The sequence below is a fragment of the Neofelis nebulosa genome, chromosome 9, assembly GCF_028018385.1.
Source record: "Neofelis nebulosa isolate mNeoNeb1 chromosome 9, mNeoNeb1.pri, whole genome shotgun sequence".
Classification (NCBI taxonomy): domain Eukaryota; kingdom Metazoa; phylum Chordata; class Mammalia; order Carnivora; family Felidae; genus Neofelis; species Neofelis nebulosa.
In genome coordinates, this window is record NC_080790.1 from 128,919,457 (window position 1) to 128,940,518 (window position 21,062).

At 52.9% G+C, this 21,062-nt stretch overlaps 1 protein-coding gene across 2 annotated transcripts in view; it reads right to left on the reverse strand.

Annotated features, from left to right (window-relative positions):
* PREX1 (phosphatidylinositol-3,4,5-trisphosphate dependent Rac exchange factor 1) overlaps positions 1–21,062 on the reverse strand; it is a 187,636-nt gene that overhangs the window by 72,419 nt on the left and 94,155 nt on the right. For both annotated transcript variants that reach the window (XM_058685886.1, XM_058685885.1), the window contains 3 exons: positions 17,403–17,504; positions 8,152–8,313; positions 1,219–1,352 (listed from right to left, as the gene is read on the reverse strand). In XM_058685886.1, the coding sequence (XP_058541869.1) occupies positions 1,219–1,352; positions 8,152–8,313; positions 17,403–17,504 (398 nt within the window). The remainder of the gene's footprint in view (positions 1–1,218; positions 1,353–8,151; positions 8,314–17,402; positions 17,505–21,062) is intronic.

A 21,062-nucleotide genomic window follows, 5' to 3' on the forward strand; every position in this document is an offset into this window, starting at 1 on the left:
TCTATCTCCCAACTCTTCCTCTCTCCAACCATCCACCCACCCATCCACCCACTCGGTCATCCAATTACCCAACCCTCCATCTCAAAATCCAACCACCCCAGCAACTCAACCAACCATCCATCCATCCATCCTTCCACCCACCTACCTGACCATCTCCCATTTGATGACCATCCCTCCATCTAACCCACCCGCTTAACTCATACACGAAGGCCTCAACTCACCATTCATCTGAACACACCTCTGTCAACTCATCATGTCTTCATATCCACGTCTCCAACTACCCAGCTTTCTGTCCATCTCTCTCTATCCAGCCTTCCCCTTACACCTCCAACCACTCACCTCCTTCATCTACTCACGTATCCATCCACAAATCAATTCACACATCCATCCACAATCCTTCCCACCTTCCTTCAACCACCATCCACTCATCCTCCAAACCCCCCACCTGTGCACCTATCCCTCCTCCCATCAGCTCACACATGCCATCATTCACATTTGCGATCATACATTCATCTGTATGTGTCTATACCACTCACCCACCCATCCATTCACTCCAGTGAAAGATACAGGATGCAAAAGTACTACCCTTTCCCTCAAAAAGCTTAACAGTACAAGAGCCTTCTGCCCTTGAATCTCCCACCTCTGGGTCTCAGAATCACAGGGTGTTAGCGTCACAAAGAATCTCCAAATTTCTACCACCATCTAGACCCACACTGTCCAATATGGCAGCCACAAGCCACATGGGGCAACTGAGCACTTGAAACAAGGCTAGGACAAATCGAGACATGCTGTAAGTTTAAGATATGCAATAGATTTTGAACCCTTAATGTACCAAAAAAAAAAAAAAAAAAAAAAAAAGGATGCAAAATACCTCTATAATTTCCAAAAACTGATTACATGTTGGTTATATACATGAAAATGATAATATTTAGAGATACGTTGGGAAAAACAAAATACATTATTTAAATTCATTTTGCCCATTCCTTTTTGCTTTTTTTAACGTGGCTACTAGAAAATTTTAATTAACACATGTGGCTCACCTTATATTTCTATTAGACAGTGCTCATCGAGAACAAACCCCTCAGCTGAGAAAAGGGATGCCAGGAGAGGAAAGTGACAAGCCTAAGGTGTCACCTTGAGAAAGTGTCAGGGTCCCACCCAATCCCTGCCTCCAGGCCCACCTGGGCAGCCCCGCCCCCAACCTCCCCAGCAGCTCACCTGGATTTCCTCTTGCAATAGACGAGGAGGTTGTCAAAGAGGAAGAAGGCCCTCTCCTGGATGTTGCCCGCAGAGATTTTTAACAAGGTGCCTTGTAGGAGGAGCTGGGTACAGATGTCCGTGAGGTTAGAGCCCTGGGAGGGTGACAAGGGGCACAGGGAATGAGCTGGCCAATCCAGGAGAACACCCTTCCTTCCCAGAGACAGAGCCTACCACGTCCGTCACACCCGAAACTCTAAGTGCACCATTGCAGGCAAATCTGTCAGCGGACAGAAAATCTGGTCCGATCGATGGCTTCTATCTGTCGAGCACGCCAGAACAATACCAGGAAGAGCATCTCAAGATGCCCATTTCACAGAAGAGAGTCCTGGGCTCAGGGAGGGGAAATGACCCATCCAGCCCCAGTTGGCATCTGGTTTTATTTCGGTTCAGTTCTTGTTTGGGGTTTGGGCGGGGGGGGCGGGGGGGGGTTGGGGAAGGGGGGCGGGTTGTTTGTTGTTTTATTTTTGCCTATCCCTTCCTCATTAGGTCTTGACTTGTTATTGTATTCCCCCCACTAGAATGCCACTTCTATAAGGACGGAAAGCATTACCAACATTACCAAGCATTTGCCGCTGGTTCCCAAGCACCCGTAACACTCTCGGGCACACGGCAGGTGCTCAAGAAATGCCTATAGAACATCGTGGGGCAGGATTCTTACAGCATTTACTTTAGCTGCAGACGTGACGACAGATGGAGACAGTTCCCAACCTCTAGCCGGCCATCTAGGCTAAGTGACGGGGAGGCTAAGACACTAAGTGTGCGTGAGGTTCACTGAACCTCTGTGAGGTTCCAGGCGGTGGCGTCAGGAAAGGAACTGGGGGGACGACACAGGTTTGTCGGGAGCTCGGGGAGGCCCAAGGACCGTGGCACGGAGCTCTCAAAGTGCTGAACGAGAGGAAGCTGGAAACACACCTGGGAGGGCACAGGACGCCAGCTGTCCATGCTCCTCGTCGAGCAAGCACATTCCATTTCGGCCACAGACTCCATTTCCCAGCATCCCTTGTTCCAGCTGCGGTCATGTGACTAAATCATGGCCGGTGGGCCCCACTTTTACACTACTCCCTTGAAAGGAGAGAGCTTCCTCTCCTCTTCTTCCCTTCGACAGCCATGGCGGTGGGAGTGCGCCGTACCAGACGGCAGAGCAAGACGCTGGAAGGAACCCGGGTCCACGCGGAGCAGAGCCGCCCCGCCCCCAGCCTGCTCTGCTACAGAGGAAGAATCTTCTCCCTCACTCATGCCATTATCTCTCCTTTCAGCAGCCAGCCCTGTACTAGAACCAGTACGTTAAGGTAAGGACCAGGCCCCGTTGATAGGCTGGCAACAGCAATGACACGGAGGCCTGAGGGCTACCACGCAAGAGTGGGGTTCAGGGAGGTTCGTCTGACAAGACCTGCGGATTACAGTGACGGGAGACTGAGACGTGATGCCGTCTCCTCCCAGAGATGAACTGGAGAAAGAAAGGGGGAGAATGGTTCACAAAGTCGCCTTCCCCAAACACTCAACACCCAGAACCAAGGAGCTCGTACCCCGGTGAGATGCGCTTACTCAGTTATTTCCAAGACCCAGTAAGGGGAACTGGTTCCAGAAACTCAGACATCGGGCTTTCTGCTCACCGCCCACCGCAGTCTCTCCTGCTCCGTGCCCGCAGCCCGGCTGGGCACAGCAAACTCACCAGCCTGAAGTGCCAGAGACCCCTGTGGGGCCCCCTTGGGGTTCTGGAAAACCACCTTCCCGTGGTCAAGAGCTGGGCAGCCTAGGGCAGGAGCGAGCACCCGTTCACAGAAGTCACAGCACAGACACCTACACACTGCAGGCAGATATCGGACTCCACACACAGCCACCCAGCGAGGTTGTGAGCCTGCCCCACCAGGCTCAGGGCTCCCGTGACGAAGAACCTTCTGGACCCCCAGTATCCTCGCAAACAGGGTGAGCGTGACTCCGGGGTGATGAGGCTCCATCAATGGCCTGCTGGGGGCACACAGCAGTTCAGCAGTTCCCGGAGACCACACGCCTCCCCGCCTCCCCTCACCTCACTCAGGCCCACCCACCAGCCCTTCCAGACTCCAAAGGGGGATTTTATCTGCTTGTATGTGACTCTGGGAACTGGCCCTACTGCAGGGCCCAGAAGCCCGACGTCACGCAGGCCAGACCTGACCTCTCTGTCAACATCCAGGGACCACGGGGAGTCATTGAACCCAGCCTGGGAAGCTGCCGCCCCCTCCAGCCTTGACCAAAGACCACCTAGCAAATATACCTGAAATGCCAGGGACACTAGAGGGGGATGCCCCCTTCCACCCTAGCTTTGCCGAGAAGCCCAGCTGGCCCTCGGTCTCCCCAGGTCAGCTGGCCCTGACTCTCTCCTTGAATCTGGGTCAGGGGTGGTGCTGAAAATCAGGAAGAAGCCTACACACCAAGGTGTCCACCGGCCAGGGCTAGGGATCTGCGCAGTACAGACCCCACCGACAGAAGCACTGACACGTAGAGACGGGCAAAGCTCACCACGAGCCCACGACCATTCCGAGTGTTTTATACAAACCCAGTGAATCCTCAAGAAACTCTCGCGTTACAGAGGAGGAAAGGGACACATGGCTGGTCGGCGAGCGAGCTGGGATCTGAACCAGACACGCTGGCCGGACTCTCCCACCCACCAGCCTCTACTACCCAGGGCAGGCGTCTGCCTCTTAGAAGGTAACCTGATAACCTGAAGGGCTTTCTACGCAACCGTTGCTCTAGAACAGGAGTCTCCAAAGGGGAGAGACCACAGCCCCTGGAGCACAAGGCATCCCAGGAAGGGTGAGAAGAACACAAGAGAACCTCTGGTTATGGTCTTTTTCTTTTCTTTTCTTTAATAATAATTCCATGTTTCCTCACTCCTGTTTCCTTCCGTCCCCTCATGGGTGACACGTTTCCAGAGCCAGGAAGCTGAGCGTGCCCAGTTTCTTTCTTATTAAGAACATGCATTTCTTGGGGCGCCTGGGTGGCGCAGTCGGTTAAGCGTCCGACTTCAGCCAGGTCACGATCTCGCGGTCCGTGAGTTCGAGCCCCGCGTCGGGCTCTGGGCCGACGGCTCGGAGCCTGGAGCCTGTTTCCGATTCTGTGTCTCCCTCTCTCTCTGCCCCTCCCCCGTTCATGCTCTGTCTCTCTCTGTCCCAAAAATAAATAAAAAACGTTGAAAAAAAAAAATTTTTTTAAAATAAAAAAAGAACATGCATTTCTTTTTATTACCGTGAGCTTTACACAAAAGTCCGTGGGGGCGTGCATCCAGAGTGTCCCCCTGCGGGAGGGTCAGCCCACACCGGGTATGAGCTATAGCTAAAGTTGCAGGATGCTTTTTCATCTGAAGGAGGAGGAGGAGGAGGAGGAGGAGGAGGAGGAGGAGGAGGAGGGGGAGGGGGAGGAGGAGGAGGAGGAGAAGAAGAATGAAATCCAGCTTTGCGGCCACAGCTCCTCTGGACGCTTACGGAGCATGTGCTCTGAGCCAAGGAAAAAGCACTGTTCTGGGCGCCGTGCACGTATCCACTCCCAAATCCTCAAGCGACCCGAGACGGGGGGACCACCACTATCCAGACTCTTCAGATGAGGAAACTGAGGACAAGGAACCCCCTCCCCGCAGTGAGCTGGCTCATTCACTCACTTCCGCATCACAACATACTCCCATTTCCACGTCCTTAGTAAAACGGATTTATGGATTAACTTATCTGGTTTTAAGTAAACCAGTCTTGGACTTTTGAAAAGGACAAAGGATGGGGGGGGGGGGGGGCGGGGTGGAACCGCTTCGGGAGATCAAACTGATGATGCAAGCCCAAACACACAGCAAGAAAGTAGCCAAGGAGAGATTCTCCCTCCTCCCAAAATGAGTCCCTTGCCAGCCAAATTCCAAGAGCTAAATGGCAGCCGTCTAACCAGATTGACAAGAGGTCAGACAGAAAGATCAGTAATAATCAGGAAGATTATCAGAAGTAAAGATCTGTAACCACTGCCATTCACCGGCCCCTGAGGCTGTGACTACAGAGAGCAGGAAGCCTTTGCAGGTAGCCTCACTGTTACACATGATTTTTTCTAGCTAGGACATATTTTTTTATATCGCCTAAGGATCAAACTGCATTTAAAAACTCCATCAGAAGAGCATGTGACTCTTGATCTCAGGGTCATGAGTTCAAGCCCCACATTGGGTATAGAGATTACTTAAATAAATGTTAAAACAACAACAACTGTCTACTACTGCACAGAAACCATGTTACTTTTTCTAAAGAGCATTCATATTCCGCATTTCACTCTAGCATCAGGATGACACCAGGCGGTACCTTCAGAGACATTATTACTAAAATTAGGCAATCGGGGGCAAATAAGGTCGGGAGAGCACCACAAAGTCGCCTGAGGCAGGACAAAGTTACAGAGCTGGGCTTCCAAATCAAGTCCCCATGCCTCAGTTTCTTTATCTGTCCAATGGCAATAATCATACCACTTCCCCTTAGTGTCGGAAACATGTAACAAGGGCTCAATAATTGCCACTAATTATTCATTCCAGCTCACTTTATGTCCTACTGTGCCAAGAAACAGCGATCAAAATAAGGACCACTCTCAAATTGTAGATTTTTCAGGGTCTAGAAGGGCCCCAAAGACCCTTAGTTCTTATTTCCCGAGGCCCTGACCAGAAGCCGACATCTAGAAATCACTTCTGCTCTGGCTGCCAAAATGCTTGCTCAATACTCCTCTCCACAGGGACGCATGTGAGAAATGTCTTTTTCAGCTGGTTTCCAGGAAACTCTCTGCCTCCCAGAAGAACTGCTATCTTCCTTTTTTGAAAATAAATATTGAGTAACTTATGTCTCCTGCTCTCTTCACCTTGGCCGTCAGGAAGCTCAAAGCCCAAAGAGGCTTAAGCACATCCTCTCTATCTGCTCTGTAGCTTAGCATATTTGCTGACAGCGGCCATGTGACCTACTGGTCAAGGAGATGAAAGGAGAAGTCTCTTCGGGGCTTCTGGGAAAGGCTTCCCTCCACTGAGGAGAAGAGCTCCCTCTCACTGCCCCGGCCACACCCCCGTCTCCTCCTGCTTTGAAACAGGAGCTCCTGGAGCTACTGCTCTCATGGAACCAGGAGGGGAAGGCAAGAGACAGAACGGGAGCTCTGGCATCATGGGGCTGAAACAAGGCCTAAGACAACACACCCTAACTGGCACAACTGTCTGGCAATTTGCAGTTGTAGGAAATAGAAACCAAGCTACATATTTTTGTTAACGTTTATTCATTTTTGAGAGTTGGGGGGGAGGGGCAGAGAGAGAGGGAGACACAGAATCCGAAGCAGGCTCCAGGTTCTGAGCTGTCAGCACAGAGCCCGACGCGGGGCTCGAACTCACGAACTGCGAGATCGTGACCTGAGCCGAAGTCAGACGCTCAACCGACTGAGCCACCCAGGCGCCCCTAGGCTACATACTTTAAGCAGAAAGAGATAAGGGGCTTACTCAATCTTCAGATGGTCTGCAGGAAGCAGGAATCCAAACCGGGGCTCCCAGAAAACCAACAACACTGCACAGCCGGCCTCTGCCCCAGCTGGGAGAAGGGAGGTCACACACCATGTGCCTGAGCTCGTACCACAGGAGAACACCACCGTGCTGCGTCCAGGCCTCGGGAGCTGCTGCTCAACTGTCGGCTGCAAAGCCATCCCCTGCCTGCTGGACGTGCACCACCGCCAGCCAGCGGATGTCCCGAGCCTCCTGACACCCAGGAAGCTGCGACCCGGCCCCTCTGCTAATATGCTAATGCAGAAAGCCCAGCCCCACCACAGCTGGGCTTTGCGGCAAAGACAGCACAGGGGTGGCTTCTGTCCCACCCCAGCTTCTCAATCTAAAGCGGCTGGATCCAATTTTAGCCATTCACGTCGCAAACCTAACCTACAAGGGGGACTGGGAAACGCAGCCCTTCGTTCTCTGGCTTCGGCGGGAAAGGAAGGCCCAGCGGAAGGGGGATGGGCGGCCAGCGCTAATCCACGATACCCGCCTCCTCCCCGAACCGTCTCTCCACAGCCAGACTCTCACATTCGGGATTCCCGACCACAGGGAAAAGAAGCGGAAAAATCCCAAACGTAGCAAGTGCCAGGAAACCCACAGGGTGTGAGGCACACGATCCAGAGAACAATCTAGAAGTATTTCATCTTTGCTTTTGATCTTCCGTTCCAGCTGTATTTACTCTGATATTTTTTATGTATCCAGCTTTTTCCATGTCCTTCGACAGATCTGTAGGAAATCTCTAATAATCCAAGGGAGACACAGAGGCTTAAGTGAATAAATTAGGCACCATGAGAAGGTTTCAAGAACCCCATGCCCTCGTCGGCGTGACGGGAGTATTAGCAACACCCACCCTGTACGGAGTGCCTGTCACGTGCCAGGAACAGATGAGGAAACTGAAGTTCAGAGGACTTAAGCCATTCGCCTGAAGTCACCCAGCAGGGGAGGGTCAAAGCCAGAATTCTGTCCTGGAGCAGAGCCTTAAACACTACCCTGCACCTTGGCACCAAAAGCCCCGAGGCCTATGGACACCGGGCGGGCACGGCAACAAGTGAAGGAGAGAGACTGGGGAGCAACGGGGAGGGTGGGGGGGACTGAGGAAAACTGGAGCTTCTAGAGGCTGCGGTCGTGGAAGACGGGGGTCCGGTGCTGCCGGTGTTTCAAAAGAAACTTGAAATCGAGGCTCTTACGGGGGCTCAACCGGAAAACAATTAAACTTTTTGTTTTTCTTTTCAACAAACCCCGTGTAAACCCAACAGCATGCGCCCTCCAGGCTGAACGTGGTGTCCACCCGCCATCTATACCCGCAGCTGTGCGCACCCCCCCCCCCCCGCCGCCGCCTCGGGCCCCGCTGGAGCCCAGGGGGCCACCTGCCCCAGACACACCTCCCAGCCTTCGATGTGGGACTGCAGCTGCTCCAAAGCCTCCAGCTTTTCCATCTGCCGCTTGGTCTCGTTGATGTTAGAGCAGACGGTCTTCATGGCCTGCAGGGCGCTCTGGACCGCGGGGTGGTCGGGGTGCTTGCCGGGGGTCCTCTTGGCGAGCTCCTGGGGAGGAGGTGGGGACAGGGATGAGGCACACCAACCCGCAGGGGACCAAACACGGCGTCCACGTCACCTGGCCCTGAGCCAAATCCCAGCAACGCTCGGTACAAACCGGGTATCCTGGGGCCGGGGAACATCATTCATTCATTGACTCATTCATTCATTCATTCATTCATTCATTCATTCAATGTCCCCTGAGCACCTTCTTCATTTGTCACCAAACAAAGGAAAATTCCTCACCTGGCAGGTATTACATTCTAGTAGAGGAGATGAGCCCATGTACATGAGAAATGACATGTACAAAACACTGTCAGGTGGTGATAAATACCAAGAAGGCAAATCCGAATGACAGGCTAGAAGGTCTGGGGAAGGCAAGTGTTCTTTCAAATGGGGAGATCAGGGCAGGCCTCTCAGAGGAGGTGACATCTGAACAGAGACTCCGGATCAAGCAAGGGAGGGAGTCCTGCCAAACTCCTGGGGAAGACCGTGCGACACAGAGGGTACAGCTGACGCAAAGGATCTGAGGTCTGAGCCTACGGGACATGTCATGAGGAAGAGTGAGGAGGGCACGTGGCTGGAGGAGAGTAAATGAGAAAGAAAGGAAAAGAGAGAGAGAAAAAAACAGACAAGACAGAGATCAGGAGGTCAGAGAGGCAGCCACACATATTGACCCCAACCGAGCCCCAGTTTTCTCAGCTGTAGAATAATATAAAAAACATCGCACCCAGGGCACCTGGGTGGCTCAGTCACTTAAGCGTCTGACTCTTGGTTTCAGCTCAGGTCATGATCCCATGGTTTGTGGGATCGAGCCCCACGTAGGGCCCTGCACTGAGCCTGGAGCCTGCTTGGGGTTCTCTCTCTCTCTCTCTCTCTCTCTCCCCCCCCCCCAACTCATATGCTCTCTCTCTCAAAAATAAAGAAACTTAGGGGCGCCTGGGTGGCTCCGTCAGTTAAGCATCCGACTTCAGCTCAGGTCATGATCTCCCGGTTCGTGAGTTCGAGCCCCGTGTCAGGCTCTGTGCTGACAGCTCGGGAGCCTGGAGCCTGCTTCCAATTCTGTGTCTCCTCTCCCTCTGCTGCTCCCCTACTCACACTCTGTCTCTCTCTCTCTCAAAAATAAATAATAAACATTAAAAACATTAAAAAATAAATAAAGAAAATAAAGAAACTTAAAAAAAAAAAAAAACCTTCACAAGGACAAGACCGTGTAAAGGGTCCCTCTCCCATGCCCCCCCCACCACCACTGCCCACCCCGGCCACAAGCACAGGCTGGGACATGCTGAAGGTCAGCCTCACTGTCATGGAAGGGCTTCAGCCACATGGTGAGTGTGACGAGAGAGAAAGTGGGGAGGGAAGTCCTGTAGGACCTCAAGTCCGCAGGGAGGGTTTACCAGCGGGGTCACTCAACCAGCAGGATCACTCAACCTGGCAGAGAGAGGTTTTCCTTCATCACTCGACCCAGACATGCCCAACGGTTCCAGTATCTCCCCATCTCTCTGCTGCCTTGAAATCACAGGTGTGATGCTTTGGCATGCCACACGTGGGTGCCAGGGCTGGCTCCGCCCCTCGGAGAGGTCACCAGCTGGGTGACCTTGGGCCAGTCGCCCTCCGTGCTGAAGAGCAGTGATAAGGGGTGTGGCAGCAGTGAAGGCCCACTCAGCTTCTGCTCTGTGCTTGCGAGCAGGGGCTGTTACTGTCCCCTTTAACAGATAAGGAGGTCGAGGCACAGCAGTACAGCCCACGACCTCCCAAAACTAAAAGGACGACGCAGACCTGTCCGTCTGGGTCCGTTCGTGGTCATGCGAATTGGAGACCCCAGGGAAAGGGCCTCTGTGGTAAAGTGCGTAGCTGCCAGGCATTCAGTCCGTGCTGGCCACCATCAGTCTGTTGCTGACAACACGTGCTGTGACAGCAAGCAGCAATCTGGCCCCTGCCAGCCTGTCGTTTGGAGCACTCCCAGCAGAAGACCCACCTCCAAAACATCCCTTCTCCACTCACGTCATTTCTGTCCCTGCCTGAAGATGAGCGGCCCCTTGTCTGGAGCACAGGTCCTCACGGGCCTGAGGCCCAGATGTTCTGCAACATCAGGACCCTGAGGATTTTACTGAGCACCTGCCATGTGCCAGGGACACGCCCCAGGGAGAGCAAGGAAGGGGCAGATGAAACCGTCTCTCTGGCAAAAGGCGCTCCCATGGGGGAAGGCGGACCAGACGACAGCCCTGAGTGGTGAACACAGCAGAGATAAGTTGGACCAGAGGAAGGACGGTGTGTGACCCGAAGCTGTGAAATAAAGGGGTGAAAGCAGGTGTCCCGCCCCGGGGGAGGGGCACTCCCCGAGGCTGCCGCTGCTCACTGCGCAGGAAAGAACCTGAACCGGCCTGGGAGGCAGAGCTCAGCCCAGAGGCAGGGTGGAGGGCGGGCGCCGCAAGGGGGGCAGCACGGGAGCTGGGGCAGCGGGAGCCATGGTGGGGAGAATTCTGACTTCTGGTGTCTTCTCGCAGGATCCCTGGCGGATAAGGAGCTCATTTCCTAACATCAGAGTCAGAGGAGGACTCCAAGGGACTATCCCAAAGTATCCTGAATGATATACAAAGAACTACGGTGCATCAGCACAAAAGATAATTATCCAACAGAAAATGAGCAAAGGATATGAAGAGGCAATTGTCATAAAATGAACCCACCACCACCATCCTGGTCCAGCCAGCTGCCACCTGAACCGCCAAGGTCAAACTCGGCCCCCACTCCCCACTCACGGTCCATTCTCCACACACAGCCAGAGGGATCCTGTCACAACGACGTGAGACCCTGTCCCTCCCCTGCTCAGAACCTTCCTAAGGCACCTACAGCACTCAGAGAAGACAAAGACCCTGCAGTGGCCCACAAGGCCCTGCCTATCTGGCCCCATCGCCTCTCTGACCTCACTCCCCTGCTCTCTCCCTCAGATCCTCCTCTGGCCTCCTCACTGTTCCTCAGACACAGTCCTGCCACGGGGCCTTTGCACTAGCTATGCCCTCTATCTGGCAGACTCTTCCCCCCCCCCCCCCGCTACCTATACGGCCCCCTTCCTCACCTTCTCCTGGTCTTTGCTCAAAGGTCACCCTCGCAGCCCATCACCTGGTCCTTACCAACCACCTTGGCCTGAAATATTTCTCCTCCACAGCAACACGACAACTCTACAAACACGTTCATTTCCTATTCGTCCACTGACTGTCTCCCCCAGCAGAGTGGCAGTCCCACAGAGGTAGGGCTCTGGGCCATTTTGTCCACTGTGCACCTAGCACCAGGATGAAGGCTTCCACGTAACAGGGACTCCACAGCAGTTGGGGAATGAATAAATGGCCTTAAAACCCTCCGATGGTGCAGCACCACCCAGAACCCTCTCCTGGAGGGAATCGGGAAGACTCCCAGGAATTTGCCAAGAGAAGAACACGCTCACTGTGGGGTTCGCTGGTTTCCAGGGCTGCCCGCCTCCTCCCCCCACCGCTCGCCGCCCATAAAGGTTCTTCACGTGCCAGCTCTGAGCGGTACGTGTCCCAACTCCGGGAAACACGCCAGCCCCCGGCCATCGGGGCACTGAGGGAACAGCAACAAACAAAACAGGCCTAAACCCCTGCCCTGGCCAAGCCGACGCCCTAATGAGGAGTCAGAAAAAATCAATCCGGGGGCGCCTGGGTGGCTCAGTCGGTTCAGCGTCCGACTTCGGCTCAGGGCATGATCTCGTGGTTCGTGAGTTCAAGCCCCGTGTCGGGCTCTGTGCTGACAGCTCAGAGCCTGGAGCCTGTTTCAGATTCTGTGTCTCCTTCTCTCTGACCCTCCCCTGTTCATGCTCTGTCTCTCCCTGTCTCAAAAATAAATAAACGTTAAAAAAAAAAAATTAAAAAAAAAAATCAATCCGTACACCAGGAGTCATAGAACAGAATGTGAGCTAGGGAGAGGGACTGTGAAGAAAAATTAAAACAGGGTGAAGGGACAGAGAATGGCACAGGTGCTTCTTCTGCTCTAGCTGGGGTGGTCAGACAAGGCCTCTCCAAGGAGGGGACAAGTGAGCAACAGAGCCCTGACGAGATTAGAGAGCGAGCCTCAGGATATCTAAGGTAATGATGTCCCAGAGGAAATTGCAAGTGCAAAGGCCCTGGGGCAGGAACCTGTTGTGTTCAGAGGGTGGCAAGGAGACAGATGTGGCTGGAGCAGAGTGAGAGGGATGGGAGAAGAAGCAGAGGGGGTCAGAGAGAAATACAGATTAACTGCGTAACACCTTACAGGTGTCAGTGAGGAGGAATCTGGATTTAAATGTGAGTGACAGGGAGCTGCTAGAGGGTTTTGAGGGAAAATGACGTGAACTGGCTCAGACTTACCTGCTGAGTTGAGAAGAGACAGTGGGGCACAAGGGCAGGGGCAGGAAGACCCAGTGGGGGCTGTGGCAGGGGCCCAGGGAGCGAGGTGTCGTGAAGGAACTCGAAGGGCTGAACTCAAGAAAGAGTCCAAAGGCAGAGCCAATGGGGCCTCCTAATAGACTGGATGTAGGGTGAGCCAGAGACAGCTTGGGTTTGGCCTGAGCAACCAGAAAAAAGAGGCCATTTATGGAAATGGGGACAAGGGGGTGGCAGGGCGGGGAGACCAGTCTGGGGGAAGGGGAGAGCCAAGCATTTCGTTTTGGGCACGTCGGATACGAGACGCCTGTCTGACATCCAAGTAGGGGAGCTGAGTGGGCAGGAGAACAGGTCTGGAATTTGGCCGACAGGTCCAGGCTGCAAGTTGGACACAGAGATGGGGTTTAAAGCCCTGGGAATGTCCACAAAATACTGGTACATGGATGTTCACGGCAGCTTTGTTCATAGCGGCCAGAAAGTGCAAACGACCCAAATGTTCGTTAGTGAATGAATGGATAAAATGTGGTTCTATACAGCGGGATGTTATTCATCTAAAAAGGGAACGAAGTTATGATTCAGGCTGCAGTGTGGGTGAGCCTGGAAAGCACTGTGCTAAGGAAGAGAAGCCAGACACAAGAGGCTGCATATTCTAGGATTCCATCGAAAAGAAAGGTCCAGAAGCGGGCAAATCCACAGAGACCGGAAAGCGGAGTGACTGCTAATGGGTCTGGAGTTTCTTTGGAGGGTGATGAAAATAGTTTAAAATTACCATGACGAAGGTTACACAAATTTTGAATACATTTTTTTTTTTTTTCTTTAAAGGCCACAAAGTGGATGAGGCCACTCCGGGAGCAAGTCTAGAGAGAGAAAAGGCCCAAAGACCGAGCCCTGGGCCCACTTGTGATTGGAGGTCCGAAAGGTGAGTCACCAGCTAAGGAAGTGGAGGGGAAAGGGCCAAGGACATAGGAGGCAAAGGAGAACGGGGGGGCTGGAGTGGCAGCTGCCCCCTTTTGGGCTGAAGGGCCCGTCCAGCTTGCCCTGCACCTGCCTTGACCCGTCTCCATTATGCACCAGGCCCAGTCTGACTGGAGATGGGCAGGGACACGTTCACCACTGCGGGTCCTGAGCCACGCCAGCAGCTGGTGCACAGTGGCCCAGTGAGATCTGTGCATCACCAGGAAACAACTGAAAGCGACAGTGACAGTCAGCCTCCCCTCAGGCACCTGTCATTTGAGCACTAGGGGCATTACCCCAAACCTGAATCATTTCCCTGGAAACACTGATGGAAAACTCAACAAAGCCTAAAAATGCCAACTGTCTATCCTGAGCCTGGGCTGGAGGCTGAGATAGAATGTTCCGGCTATTCTTAGGCAATGTTCAACTTCAGCCTTTTTCGGGCTGCTCCCAATGAGGCTTTCAATCTCGCCTCTTCTGTCTTCCCACCCGGACTCCTGGACCCTGTCTGCCTACTGGCTTCGGAGTTCAGCTCAAACAAGGGGGCTCAGAGGGCCACAGGGACATCTGTGAGGGCGTCAGCGTTGCAGGGGCCGGAGGAGGAAGCTCGAGGGTTTGGGCTCATGGTATTGTCTTTTAAAATCCGCTGGAAAATGTGACAGGAAGGAGGGACTCAGGAGGGGTATGAAGAGTTGTCCACAATCCCAGCTGTTCTCTGATGCAAACGTTCCAGCTGTGGGTGCCAGAGGCCAGGGCACGGAGCAATTCTGTCAGGCGGGGAGCATGGCACGTCCCCATAGGAATCCAAGGGCCTGCTGGCTGGTCCCTGGTGCTATCTGCACTCCCGGTAAACACAGCTGGAGACCGAGGAAACGGGGCGAGTAAACAGCCACTTGGTCAGGACAGCAAAGCCACAGCCAGGCTGCATCATCATTTCCTGTGGGCAGTTACTCTAACTGTGGCCCCTGGGGCCTCAGAAACGCCTGGGCCTCCCATTGAGAGCTTAGAGTCCGCCCCCATACATAGGTCTAGCTCCACTGCTTGTTAAAATACGTTATGGAAACAGCCACTCCCCACACCCGCCGAGACCCCAGACTTTTCCAAGGTCCAGAAAGCAAAGGGTTAACACCTAGGAAGCCTTGGTTGTGCTGCGGGTCTTTGCTCTAATGGGTCGACTCAAAGGGTTGAGTCCGCCTTTGCTCTAATGGGTCAGATGTTCAAGGTTTTAAATCGCAGGAAAGAAGGAACAGAGCAGCCACTGAGCCACAAAACACAAGGCCACCGGCCTTCCCAGACCCCTGCTTAGGGAACTGAGAAGGTCAGCATCCCCAGAACCCAAGCACTCTGGCAGCTTAATTCCCCAAAGTGCTTAACAGGCAGTGTAGCCTCATGGATGGAGGGCGGACCTCTAGAAAAGGGCTCAAATCATGAGCCCTACAGCTCCCCTACTATGTGGCCTGGAACTGGCCACTTCCTTCCTCTGTGCCTCAGTCTCCCAAGTGGGGCTAACCGCAGGGCCTCCCTCATCGAGTTGTTCTAGGAATTAAGTGAATAGATGTCTGATCATCTGTATGAATAACAGCCGTATCTGTGTTAGTACAAACCGCGTATTACACGCGAGTAAACTGAGGCCCGGAGAAGTGACGTGCACCAAGTCAGGTGGAACTCGAATTGAAATCCCAGCAGCCTATGGCTGCAAAGCCTGGCTCTACCCCAGGGGTCAGCAGACTTTTTCTGCAAAGGGCCAGATAGTAAATATTTTAGGCTTTGTTGGCCACATCCGGCCTCTGTGACACAGTCTTCTTTGTTTGTTTTTTGGGTCTGTTTTGTTTTTTTTTTTAACAACCCTTTAAAAAAATGTAAACATCATTCTTAGCTCCTGTGTTGTACAAAAACAGGCCATGGGCTAGGTCTGGCTCACAGGCCACAGGGTTGGCAACCCCTTGCCCTAAACTGCTACGGAGCCCTGCCTCTTAAATGCAGGCATCCAGGGCAAGTTTGGAAAACACCACCAGACAGACCTAATGAAGCACACCTGTAGGTCCAGTTCAAGCCACAGGCTACCAGTTTGCAAGTTCCACCTGGAGCTCCTTCTGCACCAAGGTGAAGAGCTAGAGACACACGGCATTTCAAACGCGTGCTTATGGGTCAAGAGCAGCGGCGAGAACAACCACAGAAGGTCCTTTTGAGATCCCTGGGACAGACAAACAGCAGGAGGCCAGAGGAGGTACAGAGAGTACTGTGTCCCCCAGCCATGGCTGCACAGGTTAGGGGCCTCTGTTCACAGACCCCAGAAAGGGTCTGGTCCAGCTCAGAGACTCAAGGGTCCCCCACCATCTCCAGCAGAAAGCCAAGTTCAGGCTGGCCCTAGTAATCTTCCCCTCCGCTCTGCCTTCCAGTTGATGGAGGAAGGATGCATGTGGCCTCAATGACAGGTGCATGAATGAGGCACCAGCAGCCAAATTAATCCACCAGCAGGGACCCCCAAGGAACGGCCGTCAGATGCCAGGCCTTCGGGATGGAGCCAGGGCAGGCTTGGGCCAACGGCCACCATTTCCAAGGGTCGAAAACCCTGGGCGGAGAGCAGCGGACAGTGGCAGGGCCATCCACCCAGCTGGGGATCCACCCAGAAGCCAACTCTGAAGCTGAGAATTAAGATTTCTGGGGCGCCTGGGTGGATCAGTCGGTTAAGCATCTGACTCTTGATTTTGGCTCAGGTCATGATCTCGAGGTCATGGGATCGAGGCCCTTATCGGGCTCTACACTAGGCATGGGGCCTGCTTGAGATTCTCTCTCCCTCTCCCTCTGCCCCTCCCCTGCTCGCTCTCTCTCTCTCTCTCTCTCTCTCTCTCTCTCTCACACACACACACACACACACACACACACACAATAAATAAAAAATTAAAAAATAATAATAATTAAAAAAAGAATTCTTGGGTCACCACCCAAGCAGCAAATCTTCCCTGGCCCGCCCTACCAACGCTAAATCAAAGGTGGCTAAACAGTGAAGAAGACAGCAGGTGTGTGGTTTGAGTTCGGTGCACCCAGCATCACCCGTATCCTCTTCTGCAAACAGCCAGGACAGTGATGAGGAGCTCCCGCGTCCCCCACCCACCGGCTTGTGGCCTGTGGGATCGTGTGATTGGTTGGAGGTTGGAGCACATGACATAACTCTGCACCAATTAGAGCTCGTTTGCTCAGAGTGACTGGGTCAGGCGTGGAGCACCTGATCCTGATATCAGCCAATGAAAACAGAGCGCTGCCCAGCTCACGGTCACTGGACCACGTCTCAACCAATCAGAGCCCAACACTGCCCAGCTCGTAGCCACTGGGGTAAAGTGTAAGCTCAAGTGCCTGGGAGAAGAATAAAGGGCACAAGCAAAGATTTCATGTCATTGGCTCACATTAAACCACATGACTCAGGCCCAAACCACTCAGAACATCACATTCTTCTGGCCACAGGTGGCCAAAGCCTGAGGGACTCTGGGAACTTAGGTCAGAGCTACTAAAAGAAAGCTTCCCTCTTTCCCAGTACCCTTGAACTTTGGGAGGTGTGAGGCCAGGGTACCACGACCACCTGGTACCACACGGAAAACAGAGCGGAACAGTGGAAAGCAGAAGGTCGCGGAGGGATCCGGCCCGGCCCAGAGCCAGCACCACCCCTATACGTCTCAGCTACTTGGACTCACAAGTGTTTTGATTAAGCCAGTCAGAGCTGGGTTTTCTGTCACTTCCATTGCAGAGAGAGGAGATGGGGGAACATCTCACCTTGAGGAGAAGGGGGTACTTGCAAATCCTCTGAATTGGAGACAGCAGGTAGCCCTCCAGAGGGATGTCTGTGGTCTTCCGGCCCCCCAGAAGCATGCAACTCTGCAAAAGGACATAAGACCTTCATTAAAACTCACCAGCGATGGCAAAGGGATTTGGCCACCTTCAAAGAACCATGGGGAGCACTCTTAAAACACCACGACAGACTTTGGAAGCAATTTAGCAACACCCAGGGGAGATGAAAATGAAAATATGCATCTCTTCAAGCCAGCACAAAGCCCAGATCAGGGGCTGGCAATCGACGGCCCGTGGGCCAAATCCTGCCCACTGCCTGTCTTGGTAACCAAGGATTTCCTGCAACAGAGCCACATCTATTTGCTTTCGTGCCATATCTGGTTGCTTCCAAGCCACCACAGCAGAGCTGAGTAGTTGCAACAGGCACCATACAGTCACAAAACCTGAAATGTTTACTGTCTGGCCTTTTACGGAAAAGTTTGCTAACTCCTGATCTATAGGAACTATCGGAGCCTCGAGACACGCACCAGACGCAGGAGCATGGACGTTCAAAACTGCCTCGTATGGAATAGAAAACAACGGAAAGAGAGGTAAAGAGCCATCAACTGCTCGCGTTTTGTGAGTTCGAGCCCCACACTGGGCTCTGTGCTGACAGGGTACAGCCCGCTCAGATCCTCTGTCCCGCTCTTCTTGCCCCTCCCCAGCTTGCTCTTGCGTGCTCTCTCTCAAAAGTAAACAGTAAAAATAATTAAAAATAATCTCTAAAAAAAATAATAAAAATAACCATCAACTGAAGACTGGGAAACTATGCCTATGGTAGACTGACACAATTGCCACACTACATGGCGGTAAAAACGGGGGACCTGACAGTATGCAGAGGGACACAGATGGACCCCAAACACCAAAGGGTGTGCATGGTATGAACCCATCTACAGAAAGCTTTTAAAAACACACAACACAGGGGCGCCTGGCTGGCTCAGTCGGTTAAGCATCTGACTTCAGCTCAGGTCACGATCTCTGGGTTCATGGGCTCGAGCCCTGCATCGGGCTCTCTGCTGTCAGCACAGAGCCTGCTTCGGATCCTCCATCCCCACCCCCCACCCCCTGCCTCTCCCGTGCATGATCTCTCTCTCTCTCTCTCTCTCTCTCTCCCAAAAATAAATAAACATCTAAAGAAAATAAAATAAAAACACACAAAACCAGGCATTGCTTATGGAGAACACATCTGTAGTGAAATACAAAAACATGGGTGGAAAAAAAATAATAAACCAAATTCTAATGGGGGGAGAAGTTACCTCTGTAGAGGGAGGGTAACAGGATTTGGAAAGTGAACTGGGTGCCTCACCATGCCCCTCACAGTCCTGTCCCTGGGGCTTACTATGTGCCCAATATATGCATGCATGCACGAATGAATGAATGAATGAATGAATGAACAAACGAATGACACAAAGGATGAACAAACTGTCAGCACATCCCACAATCTCTGCCTTCCTCCTCAACACCATGCTGGCAGACTGCAAACGAAACAGGAACTCTCGGGAAAAAGAATTCTCATTCATTCATTCATTCATTCGTTCCACGAATTTACACTGTGTGCTTGCTATGTGCTGGGCACAGTTCCAAGCACGAGAAAACCTGCCCAGCAAAGCAGACACATTCCCTGCTTATACTGCAGTGAAAGTGAGACCAGGGAACATTTACCGTGCACTTACCACGTGCTAGGCTCTGTGCCTCGTGCTCTGCCTCTATGTAAAGTTCATCGTCGCGGCCCCCGCAAAAGCAGGGGTACTATCCGCCCCCCCATGACAACTGGCACAGAAAACTGAAAGAGCAAGTCCAAGACTCAGGGGTGCTGCCTTCCAGGGATCTCAAGGGGCCCTCTCCTTGGAGAAGCAAGACCCCAGGGCCCCCAGGGCCCCGGCTCTGACAGGAGCTGCGTGGCCCCCGCACCTCCCCCAGGCACAGATGGGGAATCGGAGCTGTGGCAGCTGGGAGATGCCAGGCCCCACACTGTTCACACTCGGGCCTTTGTCCTCTGAGCCAGTGCTCAGCACAAGCTGCCCTGGTGATGTCAGCTCCGGGCAGAGAGAGGGGAGCCTGGGGGTAGCGGAGTGCTTTCCAGAAGCCCCCAGGACCTGGCGGGAGAAGGGCCGGCCTCTTTGTCCGGGATCAAGGGGTTTTCACAGAACTGTCAAAGCTGCCAACCGCACTTCTCCCCCAAACACTCCAAATTCCTGTTTCGCTTTATTTTCATTTAAGAGAAAAAAAGAGAAGCAAACACACACTGAGTTGCCATTCACTATTCCAGCAAGATCACACTCCAGGCACAATGGGAAGAACTTCGGCGAATTATCTCTCTAAATTCTCCTCCTTCACAGAACCGATTCGGGTGAGTGCATTTACTACATGTACGCTGCGATAAAAAAGCTTTTTACAAACCTCAGATCCCTCCCATTATCCAAATGCTCCTTCATTATCTAGCCCTTTCCCTCCTTCTGATCTCACTTCCTCCCATACTCTCCATTCCAGCCACCCTGGCTTCTAGCTATATCTCAAACAGGCTCCTACCTCAGGGCCTTGGGACTTACAATTCCTCTACCTGGAATGCTTTCCTCCCAGATACTCCTTGCCGCTCTCTCTTTCTAACTCCCTCAAAACATCCTGTCATCCTTAATGGGGGACTATTTCTTCCGGAGGATTTCATACCACATGACATATCACGTAAGTTTCTCCTACTAGAATATAGCTGCTCCACGAGAGGGAGGACTTTTCTTGCCTTGGTCACTGCTATTCCCCAGCACTTAGCATGAATGAGTAAGCGAACACATTACCCCCATTTTACCGACAAGAAAACTGAGTCACAGAATGATGCAGTCTCCATTCTATCTCTCAGCTAGCACACAGCCCGTCATGAGCGGAAAGCCAGAGCCTGTCTATTCGCGACGTTAACACTCCATCAGAGACTCAAGACAGCTCTCCTGCAGGTGGCCAAAAGCTGGGAGACACCAGCAAAAAGGGGGAAAGATGACGAGCTTGCTGGCACTCCATGTGTCCTCCCCCTGCCCGATCGGGCCCAGCCCAGCTGTCGCTAGGAAAACGGCAGCCTGGTGCACCAGGAAGACTGCAGGAGAGAAAGAGGAAGGAAGGAAAGAAAGAGCGAGGCCCTTCCCTTCCCACGCCCTTGCAAACACCATCCTGGCGTCTTCCTGCTTCTCAAGACACGGCTGAGCCCAAGAGGACACCCCCAGAAAGAGGGACCCTCAGCCAGGCCTAGATAGAGCCCGGGCAGCGGGGACTGTGGGACTAAGGTCAGCAGGTGGGTCACCGAAACAGGGTCGCGTGTGTGTGGTCTTGTGCTACGCGACTTCAGCTTTGCTTTTGGCCCAGACTCTTGAATGAATATAAGTACAAAACTGGAAACGTAAAATACAGATGGCGGTAACAAACGGCATCGGTCCCGAATGCTAAGGCACTTGAGACAAAAGGAAATCCATTGACCCATCTGCCTTTCCTCAGACGCTCACTGCAACTGGACCACAAGCATCAGGAGCTCACTAGCGAAGGAAACATACATTTTGAATCAAAATTCTGGGAACACTCTGTCAGAGACTGTGCATCAGGGAGAAGTACAGGTAAGAATTTTAT